The following is an 11964-nucleotide window of genomic DNA, read 5'->3' as shown; positions in this document are numbered from 1 at the left end:
GCCCAGAGGTGTGTATGAAGTTAGGTACACACCTGTAACTGTGGGCAGGGAGATGTGTGAGTGTGTAATAGCCGGGCAAACTGTCGCCCTCCCCCCCCGGGCGGGCTACAGTAATTTTTAAATGCGGACCCGTCGGAAGATCGTTTATTTAACACATTATATTTTACGGTCACAGACTGCAGTCTGTGTGTACGCCACCAGGTGAGTGTTAGGCATGCAAGCTGAAAGTTTGAATAAACCTGTGATGTATAATGTGGTGTAAATTTTACTCTTTGTCATGTGATGCGGTGGCGATCAGGTGGCCGAGCTGGTGGTGGATAACTGTCGCTCCAGCGACGGTGAGGTGGAAGGACTCACGGACGATTACACGGGGCTGGAGATCCTCAGCATGGTGAATGTCGGCCTCAGCTCGCTCTCCAAACTGCCCTCACTGCCCAAACTACGCAAGGTCAGTTCACCCGCAGCTGCGACACCTGAACACAGCACAGTCAGGATCGGCGTGTGTGCTGTGATGACCTCTGATTGGATGTACCTTCTGAATGTGTCTTATGACCTTTCACCCCAGCACTGACCCTCACACTGAGAAGATGAACGATATTCCACTTTTATGCATCAGCTTGTTTCTGCCACAGGAAAGCAGTATTGTGCACTTTGAGATACCGAACTCAAATTTAGGGATATGGCCCACACACATCATCCATCTGCATCCGGATAATAAGGAAATGTCATCCACCGAGCTAGATCCTGGTTAGCAGTACTAACTTGAAATTTCAACTCAGAATTTGGAGTTATGTTTGACTTTATTTGTTTTTCAGTGGTGGAAACAAAGTTTCATACTTTTGGAGATGAATGAAAATATTTGAAGTACTGCTGCAGTACTGTACTACTGTAGTACTTCTACAGAGTCGATAGATGAGGAAAGATCTGGCGGGAATGAGCTGAGTAGTTGTCTGTGTGCTGCTTCCTCCTCTCAACACGCATGATGATGCATTTCCTGTGTTTCAGTTGGAGGTGAGCGATAACACCATCTCGGGGGGTCTGGACGCGCTGGCGGAGAAATGTCCCAGCCTGACCTACCTGAACCTGAGCGGGAACAAGATCAAGGATCTGAGCACCATCGAGCCTCTGGTACGTCCATTCATTAAGCTCGTTAGGCCGATCGCTAACAAAACACCCGAACCTGTCGATGGGAGACCCTGAAACGTAGCAGCAGATTAAAGTCGGGGAGTCTGGCGTTGCTGTCCATGTTTTTGAGGGTTCCTCTGCTTTGTTCTTGTACTGCAGCAAAACCTGAAGAACCTGAAGAGCCTGGACCTGTACAGCTGTGAGGTCTCAGCGCTGGACGACTACAGAGAGGGCGTCTTCGAGCTGCTGCCTCAGCTCACTTACCTGGACGGGTTTGACGAGGAAGACAATGAGGTGCCCGACTCCGAGGCCGAGAACGGTGAGCCGCTAACGCGGAGTCTCTCTGACCCGACCGAGGGGCGGGGTCTATTTGTTTTTCATGTGCACACTTTGTTAAGCCATAAACGTTTCCGTCCAGTGAGCGCGTGCAGATCTGCTGGTCGCCTTCAGCCGCCTAATTTGGATTAAGGACAGGAAGTGGTCCACGGGGAGGACGAACGTCCTGTTTCTGATGTTAGGATGTTTTGTTCCAGATGAGGATGATGAAGCCGGCCCGCCGGGAGATGACGACGATGAAGACGACGATGAGGATGAGGAAGGCTCTGAGGGAGACGAGGTCGGTCTGTCGTACCTGATGAAGGAGGGAATCCAGGTGAGAGGTCATGACTTACAACTTCATTTATAATAAAGGTAAACAGAGAGCAGAGGAGGAGGAGCCTGCCTCACGGCGTGCTCACAGTTGAGTTTAACGTGTTTTTAACATAATTTAAGGATGAAGAGGACGATGGAGACTACGTCGAGGAGGACGAAGAGGACGAGGAGGAAGAAGAGGATGGAGGTTTGTGTCGCTGAAACGTGATTGGATTCTTTTGGGGGGAGGGGAGTTGTTGTTGTTTTTTTACAGCCCCTGTGGCGGTCGTCACGGTGACTTCGCCGTCGATGTCTGTGTTACAGTAACGATCACATCATGGCGTTTAAACTGCACGCTTAGGCCACGTTTCCCTGGTGACAGCTTTTACATGTGCGTAGTTACCCGATGATGAGTCATTGCGAGTTTCGCTGTCATGTGATTGATGTGTTCAATGAAACCCGTTCAGTGCAGCGCCACCTAGTGGTAGAAACGCTTTCTGCTCTTCTCTCGGCTGAGTGAAGGAATCGTAGTTCTGTCAGGGTTGCTTCCTCCTCAGTGTCACCATGTTATTGATTACTGATTATTGATCAGGTGATTGATGGCTGCTCTGATTTCCTCAGATGAGGACGGCGCCGCTGTTCAGGGCGAGAAGAGGAAGAGAGACGCCGATGATGAAGGTGAAGATGACGACGACGAGTAGTCCAACCACCTTCGTACGCTATATCGTCTGACACCCCCGCCTCCCCCCGCCCCTCCCCACCTCCCCCTGACCCTGGCAGGACGTGGTTTTGGAGCTCCAGACAAACAGGAAACTGCGATCAGGCTCATCGCTGTCCTTCACCGCGGTGATGTCACTCCACCGGCCAGCTGGTCAGCAGGAAGTCGATAACAGAGCTCAGAAATGCGCCGCGTTCCCTCAGACATGTCACGCACAGATATGGAATTCAAGAAAGTCACGAAGGACAAAAAAATAGGAACACCTCAGCAGCTCCTCAGTCTGCTCCAGATTCATCACCTCCTCATCCTCATCACAGACAGCAGGGGGCGGCGACACGCCATTCCCCACTCCTGTGAACAGAATATTTAACAATCCCAGGAACGCCCTTCGTGATTGGTGTTTCTCAATTATGTCTGTGAAGGTTCTCAGTCATCCAGGTCATCGTAGTCTAAGGAGCTTGGAAAGCGTCTGGACTGCAGAGGGCAGAGCTGAAGAAGCGTCTCAGATGAGAGGTGAAACATCTTCAAGCCACTTAAAGACGTCCAGACGCTTTTCTTTCCGAGCTCTTAGACATCACAGCGCTGTCAGACTGTCTGCCTAGAGAACGCGGCGTGTTCCTGTCTCTCCTTTATTGATTATTGATCAGCTGGAAGGCGGAGCTCTTCCCAGTCAACCCAGTTCTCCTGACCCTGTGACTCCACTCTACACTACCCATGATTCTCAGCAGCTGATTGCGCCAAACATGGATCCAGAGTTGCCCTCCTCTCTGCTCTCTGATTGGATGACTCCAAAGCTCTCTGTAGTTGGCTCCTCCCCTAAGCTTTTTTTCTTCATTCTTTTAAATTGACTGTTACTGTTTTAACCCCGCCCCCCGTCACCTGTGGGTCTGCGGCCTCCCTTCCCACCCCCACGGGTCCCTGTGTAAATAGAAGTGAACTGGTCTCTGTAGGTTTGTGCTGTCGTCCGTTTGGCCTGATCTGTCGTGTTAAGTTTGGAAGCGTGAAGCTGGAGCGATGCTCCTCCTCCGTAATTTTATTTTTTTATTCCTGTGTTCTGATCGTGTTGCTGTAACCAGAGTGTTTTTGAATAAAATGACTGAAATCTCCACGCCTTCTCCTTTCTCGTCACATCTCTTCACGCCCTAAATTATGAAAACAATTTTATTTTTCACTTTAGAATAAAGAACAATCAGAAATGGAAAGGCTCCTCGTGTTCTTCTTCCTGATGTTGCCGTCTCTCTGTGTAGCTACATCTATCACTGCGGCGTGCGTGTCCACCATCACCAGTTTGTCCAACAGGAGTGTCTCGGGTTTGGCTGCTGTGGCAGCGCCCAGCTCCTGGAGTGTGTTCCTGTGCCGCCATGATCAGTATCCAGTGATGATGAATCTTTCTTTTTGTGGAAATCTGCTGCAGGTTTCCAACCTGTTGGTTTCCAGCTGTAGTTGCAGCTCTCTGCCTGCAGAGGGCAGAGTTGTCCCTTTGTGAGGGTCATAATGTGTCACCTGAGAACAGGCCAGATATTTGTCTAAGTTAAAATAAGTTCCTGGTGAGCCACGCCCATTTTCCAGATGTTTTATTTTGAATATTTTGTAATAAGCACATGAATCACTTGCTGATCGATTATTGGTTCTTTCTGCTGACAGCTCATCAAATGATTTCACATCATTGCAGTCATGCTTCCTGCTGTGCGTGTGTGTGTGTTTTGACTCGATATACTCCTGTCATGAGCACTCGGTCCTCTGAAGATTTATTTTTTCCTTATATGGATGTACATCACAACGAGGGGCGGAGCCAAGCACACGCAGCTCTGATTTCTGTGATAAAAATGTTTTACTTCACTTTTTATAGAAAGGAGGAAATTAAACAGAATCTGAAGCAGTCTGTTTTTCACAGACGAGCGTTCGGGCGTCTTACAGCGTCATGGTGACGATCAGGCGGTCAAAGTTCATCGTGAGACTCATAAAGTCATAAAACTGATTTGAGAAGCTTCAGGTACCAAATCATTGACCATGTTCCTCATTTTAAACCTGCTCTTCGATCTTTTACCATTATAATCCGTCTCAGAGGTCAGAGGTCAGAGGTACAGAAGCACGGCCTCAGTGGGCCGTGGGCTCTGTGATCGCAGGTGTTCCCCAGCTCTCTGTCTGTGATCATGAAACTGACCTCGCAGCCCATCGTTGGTCAGTCATGAAGCAGAAGTGGTGTTTATGATGAAACCTGCAGTCAGCTGACACTGATGAGGTAACGCCGTTTAACTGAACACACACACACACACTCTGATCAGTAAATCTGAGCCGATCCATCAATCTGATGTTCACCTGACATTTACTTACAGACTTTGTTTATGGCACTTGGTGATGTTCCCACAGGGAGGCGACTAACCTGTGTGTGCCTCACCTGTGTGCTGCAGGTGTGTGTGTGTATGTAAATGTCTTTGATTTGTTCATCATCAGGCTCCACCTGATAAGCAAATGATCTGCAGTTTGCATCCAGTTTGAATGAGACGTCTCAGAGCGACCTGCACACCTGCTGATGCTGGAAAACACCTGCTTTACACTGCAGCAGGGGCGTAGCCAGAGGGAAGGCGTGTCCACCGCAGGGCGGTGACCAGCGAGGGACTTTGAAGCTCTGATGTCACTGATGAGTGGGCCTGCTCTTCCTCAGCTTTGTTCTCCTTTTCATGACTCTAAAGTTTTCACAGACTGGTCACGACGCCGTCAGTGTCCCGCTCTCGTCCTTAGAGGTTTAGAATAATAAATGTGGTGCACGCTGTCTGTTGAATCTCACTGTAACCGAACCCCCTGCAGGTATCACACCTGCGTCTCAGCTCAGCCTCTGCACACACCAGCCGGCTCCTCCGCAGGAGCAACCTTTAACCAGCAGAAGTCACGATGATGCTTCCTGCCTTTAGTCTGAGCTGATCCGAGCGCCTGGGAGGCGTTTTTTTAGCTGAGGTGCAGGAGTGCGCCCTGAAAACCGGCACGCTGAGCATTTATTAGTACAGACAGGTGAGTCTGCAGGTGTGACCTGAAGGTGTTTCTCATCTTAGCTGAGAGTCAGTTAGCAACAGCAGGTCTCTTAGCAACAAGAGCTCACACGCTTCAAGTTCAGTTTTCATCACTTCTGAGGACTTTACATTAACTCACATTCGTTTCCTGCAGATCCTCTGACGTCCAGCAGAGGCAGCAGTGAGTTTGTCTCAGAGACTCCATGTTAAAACGTTACAGCAGAAATAAACGTGTTTAACGTAATAGGGGCGTGGCCTCTTTGACCCACAGGTATCTGTAGCTGCTAGCCATCTGCTAGCATCACCTGAACTGGACCTCTGGACCGTGTTTGTGCTGTCAGAGCCTTTTGCAAGTGAAATTTGAGAATTTTGATTGGATGTTCCTGATTAAATGTGTCTGTGGAAGTAAACTGACAATGTAATTCATCTAAACCTTAAATCTAATCTGAATCCAACGTTCCACAGAATAAACTTAACCCGAGCCCCCCCAGTGTGGTCAAACTTCAAGTTTAGTTATTACGAACCAATTTGTGTGGCCCCACATTGACTCAAAACAGGAACACACACACACTCACTCCTCATTAGCAGATCAAACAGACGGCACAGATCCAGGTTGAGTTTGCAGGTTTTATTTTAGCACATGAACTGATCAGGACTCACAGCATCACCACCTGCTTCACATCCCTTCAGGACTACATCTCCCATCATCCCCTCTGGGTTTAAGGCTACAGCAGCTGGCGAGGAGAAGTGCGAGTATAAAATGATCAAAAAAACACAGGAAGATCAGAGGAAACAGGAACAAATACAGCACGTGCAAGGACAAATACAGATCAATAAAATCAATCACAATCAGCCGGTTCTCACACCCACCTCTGACGGATGTGCTGAATGTGAGACACAAAAATGAAGCTACCTGTTTGTTATTTATTGCTCCCACTGAACCTCGATCATCTTCCAGCTCGATACAATCTGATAAAAAAATAAACTTATGCTCCGAGGAAACTCGCTAATTGTTATTGCGGAATCGAAAAACTCCAAATAAAAACAGTTTCTGGTAAACCGTCTGAGCACGCTCATAGGTGTGCACCGCGAAGAAGCTCTCCGTGAGTGTGACGGGTTGTTTCCATGGACACGCATGATTGGAGGTCATGCTATGGCTGTTAAAGATACCCTGGAGTGTTGAACCTGCTTCATAGTGCAGACCTCAGGAGCTCTGATTGGACAGTTGGTCCAGTTCCTGATGAACTTTTACACCTGAGTTTCCAGCTAAGATTGAAGGCGGCCACATTCAGAGAAGAAGAAGAGTCCGAGGAGGACGACTCGGGAAGCAAAAGCCGGTCGCAGCGTAGATCGGTTCATCCTCGCCGGCTTCTGTGACGGCGGCTGAGACGATGACTGGTCGGATTGTTCTTGTGTGAACTTTTCTAACAACGTGTGAAAGTAAGCTGTTTGTTCTGATGAACCAAACATCTGATGTACCGACTTTAAATTCCTTAATAACAACTGCACAAACTGCTTTTTCCTCTGCAGAACGACTTCCTCTGCAGTCAGCAAAGAACAAAACCAGTCGCATTAACTGGTTCTGATGGAAGTCCAGAGCTCCAGAAAAAGCTGGTACTGAGCGGCGTCTGTGGGGGAAACCAACCATCAGCAGGAAGACCAGTTCGTACCGTCACTTTCAGAGTCGTCCTCCAACTCTGACCTCCACAGTAAACACCCTGCATTCGTACCGTCGACTGATTCCTCTTCAGTTTTTAAGCCTCAAACTGAAGGTTTGTCCCAGGAAGCAGAGCATAAAGGATCCACAGGTAAGGCCGTGGACCAGAATGAGATTGGGGTCCACAGTTTCCACGTCTCCAAACTCTTGTCTTGGCACATTTACGGTCTCTCTGACACTGACGTCAGGTAAGTTTCCTTTAAAGGAACCTAAACTGAAAAACTACTCGGGTTAATCAAAGGCAGCGACGAGCCGACCAACCAGAATCAGGAACCTTCTGAGGAACACTTCCTGTTAGGTTTGGAGGTTTGAGGGGACCTGTAGGTTAGTCTCTGAGGGATCTATGCCTCAGGTATCAAGTCCTGGAAGCAGCTAAAACCTGAATTTAAAGAGTTTTAAAGTGATTCGTCCATCTTCATCGGAAGTCCATCGGACACAGCCGTTCACCCGGGCCGGGCTGAGTCGTACCGGCCGGCTCACATCAGGCTCTTGCGGTTTAGTCTGGAACTTTTAGAAGAGGTGATAGGGGAGGTGGAGTCCAGTTGTTGGTACAACGCCCTGAGCTCCTTCACCTCCTCCAGCACCTCCTGTGCCTGACTCCAGGCCGCCTTCGCCTCCTTCAGGAGTCTTTCTGCCTCGGTCGACTCCTTCCCCCACCTCACCATTCCCCGCTCACCCTCGGTGTCGCCCCGCACTTCCTTCAGCAGCCTTTCCGTCTTCTCCAACTTCTGGCTGATGAGCTCCTGCAGCTGATTGACGGGCGCCATCGCAGCAGTCGGTGCGGAGGCAGACGAACGATTCGCTGCCGCCGTTTTACTCTTATCGGCTCTAGTCTCAGAGTGGCTCAGGATCTCATCCATGGAGGCGCAGCGGTTTTTCTCTGCCGTCGTGAGGCGTTTTTCTGGCTGGGGGGTCTGCTCTGAGACCACCGTCACCTCACGGGGAAGGCTGTGAGATTTCCCAGCAGCCTCGGCAGTCCGAGCTGAGAGCGCGCCATCTGTTTTGGACCTGGCACAGTCCGGACTGAGGTGGGATGCAGAATTTTCCAAGCCGGCTCCTTGAGTGTTTGCAGCATCCTCTTCCTGGATCAGGTCCAGAGTCAGCATCCCATCCGAGGAGGAGGTGGAGGCCTGACAGACAGAGAGAGGAGGAAAATCAACAAAGACACAAAGAGTCTGATGGAAAAAAGCTTTTTCAGGCCGCTCTGACCACCAGAACGAAGAGTCCCACAGTCAGTCTGCACATACCTGACAGGTCAGAACAAACGTTTCGGTGCAAACCAGAGGAAAAACGATTCGTGCCAAAGAAAACCCCAAAATAACAACTGTTCAATGCTTCTATTAAAACAAAGAAAAACTGTGAACGGCATCGATAAACTGTTCGAAATATCCAGAAAACAATCTGCTGAAAAAACACAAAAAACTGTGGAAAAACTTACCAACCATTCAAAACCATTCAGCTCAAAGCTGCCCCAAAACCTGAATAACACTGAAAATCCCACCAACACCTCCCAAAATAAGGCAAACAGCACACTGTAAAAAGTGTCCCAACAGGACGCGCCCGCTGCTAACCTGTAACCTGCCTCATCATTCACATCAGAAGTTCGAGGTTTGATGAAGAATAAAGTCCCAGAGGAAGAGGAGGATACTGACCACAGCCAGCAGGTGGCCTCTGGTTGGCAGTCGGCGGTTGTGAGGGATCTTCACTCGATCTCGAGTCAGATGAGACAGCTGCGAGTCTTCGACCATCACCTAAAAACAAACGAAGAAGGCACGTGGCCACCAATCACTGTGGGAGCTCCTCCAGGACAAACCCGACACAATCACATAAAGACACCTTAAGCAGTTACACGACCTGCAGTCATCATCATCATCATCATGGTGCTCTCACAGACGGACCGATGGACGGAGCCGCGAACGCTTCCATGTAGGTAACTTAGCATTAGCCAGCACGAGCTCAGGATTGGACGTCCTGCTGACGCTGGCCGTACTTCCTGTTGACTGTTTATGAGGCGTGTTTCTACCTGGTGATTGGATGGATTCCTCACTTTTTTTTTACCACTTTGACACCCAGTCTAAGGCGTGGCCACCGCACATCATGATCTCAAGAGTTTGGATGTAACACAGCACATCATCAATAGGACATGCATGTGCCACTAGCCTGGAACACGCTGTGAAAGACTATTGATCGGGGTATCGACGTGAGTATCGAGCGGTGGAAAAGGCAGACAGCTGCTCTGGCACATGCGCTGCTACAGAATAAACACATCAAAACAGAAAAGTCGCAGGAAACGCCAACATCGAGAGTCAGCCCTGCATTAAAATCAGACGCCGCTCAGGCGTGTAACAGGAAGTGAGTGGGGGAAGCAGCCCAGTCACATGAAACACGCATGTTCAGGTTCAGTAACTTCTGCTTTCATCATGTCTACTTCCTTTATAAAAGAATCAAACCACAGAAACACATTCAGAAGCTGCCTGAGAGTCTGATTTTAGCGTCACTGACGTGTTCGACGTACGATGGCCACGGACAGTTCTGCACGTCAGACACACTCGGAAACGAAAACCTCGATTCAGTTTCATTTACAGCTCAAGGGTGAAAGGTCGTCGACTGTCCCAGACGTCCTCACCTGATCCGAACAGCTTCCATCTTTAAACCTGGAAAAACTACACAATCTGTCCAGGTGACAAACTGCTAACGACCAAGTCTGCGGCTTTCAGGCTGCTGACGAACAAAGGCGGGCCCAATCTTACTGACTAAACACAGCGGGGCTCCCTGTTTACATAATCAAAGATCACACCTCGTCCAGAACGCTGTTCTTGGCTCTGGTGATGGCGGCATTCAGGACGCTGATCCAGGATTCTTTCTCCTCTGGGCTGACAGCGAGGAAGACGAGGTTGGGAACCTGCAACAGAGCAGAGACACAACAGAGTTAGTCCACGCTCACGCCATCAGACACGCCGGTTTGTATTTTTAATGTTTCAATATTTGGTTCAGTTTTTCAGGCATTTAGAGCTTTTAATGGAGACGCCACAGACGCAGAAATGATTTTACCTCGAGCTGAAAGTATCTGTGTTTATTATTCAGAGCAGGTCTCACACAGACGTCTGTACGTTATAACAGAAGCTGCTTTACTGTGAACACTGATTGGATAGAACTGCTGACATCACACATAAGGACCCCGCCCCTGTCCCCCTTCAGCTGGATTACGAAGCCTCGGTGGGTGACACTTGCTGAGTGTGTGTGTGTGTGTATACATGTTTGTCTGTCAATGTGGGGACCACTATTAGTGCAAAGACCTGTAGGGTCCTCACTGTCACACTTCAAACCAACATGGAGGACATCATGTGAAGCGGTGCTGCAATGTCACCAGTAACCACAGAAAGGGATTCTACTGCACTAGAAAGCAGTAAAATAATTAAAATGGAGCTATCGTTTCGACCGTTCTGTCAAAAAAACCTTTTTGTTTATCTTGTCATTACCCAAACGGCACACCGAAGCTCTTTGTTTCTGCACACGGACATAAGGTGCAATATTCCTGATTCTTCCTTTCACAATAAAAGTCTTGACATGCACTGTGTGACTTCTGAACATAAACTTGCTTCGAGCAGGCATTTTCTAGGTTGCATAAAGTAAAGGAAAAAAGGGAAACAGTCACAAAACATATTTATTCTTCAGAAAAGAACCCTTCTCAGCGTGGACATAAAGGTCAAGATCAGGACTTTTTCACCGTGAGCAGGTAACCAATTCACAACTAATGAATCATCTCAGATGTTCTGTGGACTGAAGTCTACTCTGTCTTTGGCTTCTTCTTTCTGGAATACGACAGCACTGGTTTCATACTGAGAACAGTTTGATCCTCATCCTCCATCTTCCTGTGCTAATGTGTTCGTTTTAGCCTAATTATAGCTCTGTAACTAGCCACCAGCTAGCACATCATCATATGTCATCTAGGCCAACTTCACGACCCTCCAAACATCTCTGAAATTAATTTTGATAACACCCACAGTCATGGCAGAGCGGTATATTTAGAGATCTTTCACTCAGAACATGAAACACCCTCTTAAGTTGGAAACCAGTTAGCTAATTTCCTGCTAACACTTAACTCTGCTAAAGCTCATAAAACATTTTTTTTTCAAGCACGCCTGGAGTTTAAACTTTATTGTAAGACCTCAGAGAAGAGCGCAGGGCCCTCAAGCTCCCAGGTAGAGGACCCGAGCTTGAAGATAAAGATCGCCCGCATATCTTAACAAAAAATACATAAAATACATACATATAGATGGAAAAATCCATATAAATGAAAAAGAGATTTCCTATAATTGTATCAATAGAAAAGTAAACTTAAAATGCCTAAAAATAAAATACCTGTGTGAAGTTTAAGAAAAAGGTTAGTTAGTAATAAAATGTATAAATAAAATAACCCTCCATAAGAGGAATAAGAGGCCGTGGCTTGACCACACAGAGACTTTGGCGGTGCAGGAGGCGGACCTTGATATCAGGTCTCCACCTCTCCAAGAATTTGTCCTGTATATGACATCACCAGGAAACCTGCAGCACAGATTCTGGCATTTCATGGCATATTTCAACTCTGGAGGGGTTTCAGGGTTCAAGACCAGGTCCCGTTCAGGTAACACACGTCAGTGATGGTCCTCACAAGTACCCAAAGACAAGTATATGTGTGTAATAGAATCTGCCACCCAGTCTGCAGGACACTTGATCCGCCCCTCCCCCTTTCCCCAAGAGCATTCTGGGTATCTGCGAACATCTGG

The 11964-nt window shown here is 48.1% G+C and overlaps 2 protein-coding genes across 4 annotated transcripts in view; one reads left to right on the top strand and one right to left on the bottom strand.

Moving 5' to 3' along the window:
• Positions 1-3579, top strand: part of LOC102313189 (acidic leucine-rich nuclear phosphoprotein 32 family member E) — a 10692-nt gene extending 7113 nt beyond the window's left edge. The window contains exons 1-7 of one of the 2 annotated variants that reach the window (XM_005935904.3): positions 1-201; positions 299-448; positions 1006-1128; positions 1285-1444; positions 1659-1777; positions 1897-1963; positions 2377-3579. In XM_005935904.3, the coding sequence (XP_005935966.1) occupies positions 389-448; positions 1006-1128; positions 1285-1444; positions 1659-1777; positions 1897-1963; positions 2377-2456 (609 nt within the window). In that variant the 5' untranslated portion in view covers positions 1-201; positions 299-388 and the 3' untranslated portion in view covers positions 2457-3579. The remainder of the gene's footprint in view (positions 202-298; positions 449-1005; positions 1129-1284; positions 1445-1658; positions 1778-1896; positions 1964-2376) is intronic. The other variant, XM_005935900.3, reaches the window with a different exon arrangement.
• Positions 3580-6094: 2515 nt separating this feature from the next.
• Positions 6095-11964, bottom strand: part of LOC102291151 (pleckstrin homology domain-containing family O member 1) — a 23299-nt gene continuing 17429 nt past the window's right edge. For both annotated transcript variants that reach the window (XM_042225976.1, XM_005935917.3), the window contains 3 exons: positions 9996-10100; positions 8851-8949; positions 6095-8328 (listed from right to left, as the gene is read on the bottom strand). In XM_042225976.1, the coding sequence (XP_042081910.1) occupies positions 7675-8328; positions 8851-8949; positions 9996-10100 (858 nt within the window). In that variant the 3' untranslated portion in view covers positions 6095-7674. The remainder of the gene's footprint in view (positions 8329-8850; positions 8950-9995; positions 10101-11964) is intronic.

This window comes from Haplochromis burtoni, unplaced genomic scaffold (assembly GCF_018398535.1).
Source record: "Haplochromis burtoni strain Fernald_Lab_line unplaced genomic scaffold, NCSU_Asbu1 Contig_190, whole genome shotgun sequence".
NCBI lineage: Eukaryota > Metazoa > Chordata > Actinopteri > Cichliformes > Cichlidae > Haplochromis > Haplochromis burtoni.
Note: the sequence above shows the minus strand (reverse complement) of the source record. Positions and strands in the feature narration are given on the sequence as shown.